The sequence below is a fragment of the Nicotiana tomentosiformis genome, unplaced genomic scaffold (genome assembly GCF_000390325.3).
Source record: "Nicotiana tomentosiformis unplaced genomic scaffold, ASM39032v3 Un00467, whole genome shotgun sequence".
NCBI lineage: Eukaryota > Viridiplantae > Streptophyta > Magnoliopsida > Solanales > Solanaceae > Nicotiana > Nicotiana tomentosiformis.
Genome location: NW_027175026.1, coordinates 1 through 1459, shown reverse-complemented (window position 1 = coordinate 1459; position 1459 = coordinate 1). Strand labels below are relative to the sequence as shown.

The 1459-nt window shown below is 36.1% G+C and overlaps 1 protein-coding gene across 1 annotated transcript; it reads left to right on the top strand.

Annotated features, from left to right (window-relative positions):
* Positions 1–600, top strand: LOC138904120 (uncharacterized). Its single transcript, XM_070192583.1, has one exon. It carries the CDS (start codon positions 1–3, stop codon positions 598–600), a length of 600 nt encoding a protein of 199 aa, XP_070048684.1.
* The last annotated feature ends 859 nt before the right edge of the window (positions 601–1459 follow it).

Below are 1459 nucleotides of genomic sequence, written 5' to 3'. Positions count from 1 at the left end.
ATGTCTGTTATATCATTGCGTGAAATACTTGAGACTAACAAGTTGGTAGGACCAAACTTTAATGACTGGTATAGAAATTTGAGAATTGTTCTTGTGCATGAAAAGCTCATTGATGTGATCGATAAGACTGCAAAGCTAGTCCCACCAGAGAATGATGTTGAAGGCACCAAGGTTTATCAGAAATACTTGGAAGAATGCCTTGTTATTAAACGTATCATTCTCGTTTCTATGAGTGCTGAACTCCAGAGGAAACATCAGAATATGGATCCAACTGCAATCATTGAATATCTTAAGAAAATGGTTGATACACAGTTGGACATTGATAACTCCCCAGTTGGACCCCATGTCAATCTTGTGATTGATCTTACCGAAGAACTTGAGAAGTTGGGGTACAAGCTTGGTAAAGAGCTTTCTGGAGATTTGATCTTGAAGTCAGTATATGATGCTAAATATTTTCATTGTAAGAAGAATAGGCACTGGAAGAGAAACTGCAAGGAGTATCTTGTAACTCTAAAGGATAAGAAAAAATGTGAGACATTAATGAAAAATATTTTCAAGGTTTCTTTAGCTACTCCTTGTCACGATCCAAAATCTGACTAGTCGTGATGGCACCCAACCCGACCCGCTAGGTAAGCCAATTAATCACTAATCAATACCAATAACAATTTATAAAGCAATTAAGTAATGAAATATCATAATCTTATACATTTCTCAAGAACTGGTAGTATAAATCATGAGGTTCTAAGAATAGAGATTACAAAGCGGAAATGAAATAAATTCACAGTCTGTTTGAATAGTACATAAACAAAGTTTTACAGATCTAAAGCTACCACGAACAAGAGGCAGCTACAGCCGGGACGCAAGTACATCTTCAGTCCAGCTCCCATCGATCATAGCAACATCAGCAGCCAACATCTGTAAGCAAGGTGCAGAAGTGTAGTATGAGTACAACCGACCCCATATACTCAATAAGTAACAAACCTAACGTTAGGTTGAAAGTAGTGACGAGCTTGTACTAAGGTCAGAGTTCAACTCCCATAACCAACAACAGTTCATAACAACATAAAGCAAGTAATACCAGAAATAACTCAACAATCAAATGCTCAACAAAACATGATTTCTGAAAATAGTTCTTCCTTTGCAGTACATCAATGAAAACCCAAATCGTGTACCAGAGTTGCCAAAAATATGAATAAGTTTGAAAACAATAATTTTTCCAAAAATCCTTTCAATAATAAATAAGATGTTTCATTTTCTTTCCAGATAACCAGTGTAAACAAATGTATCACTATGCCCATCTGCCAATATGTGTGAGAAATCATGAATGATGTGATACCGTACAACATGAGAAAAATACATCTCTATGCATGTATGTCATGTGTGCATGTCAATGCAATGTATCTAAGAGATGAACTCATGTACTCACACTCTCAGACTACTCAATCTCACTTTCTCACAC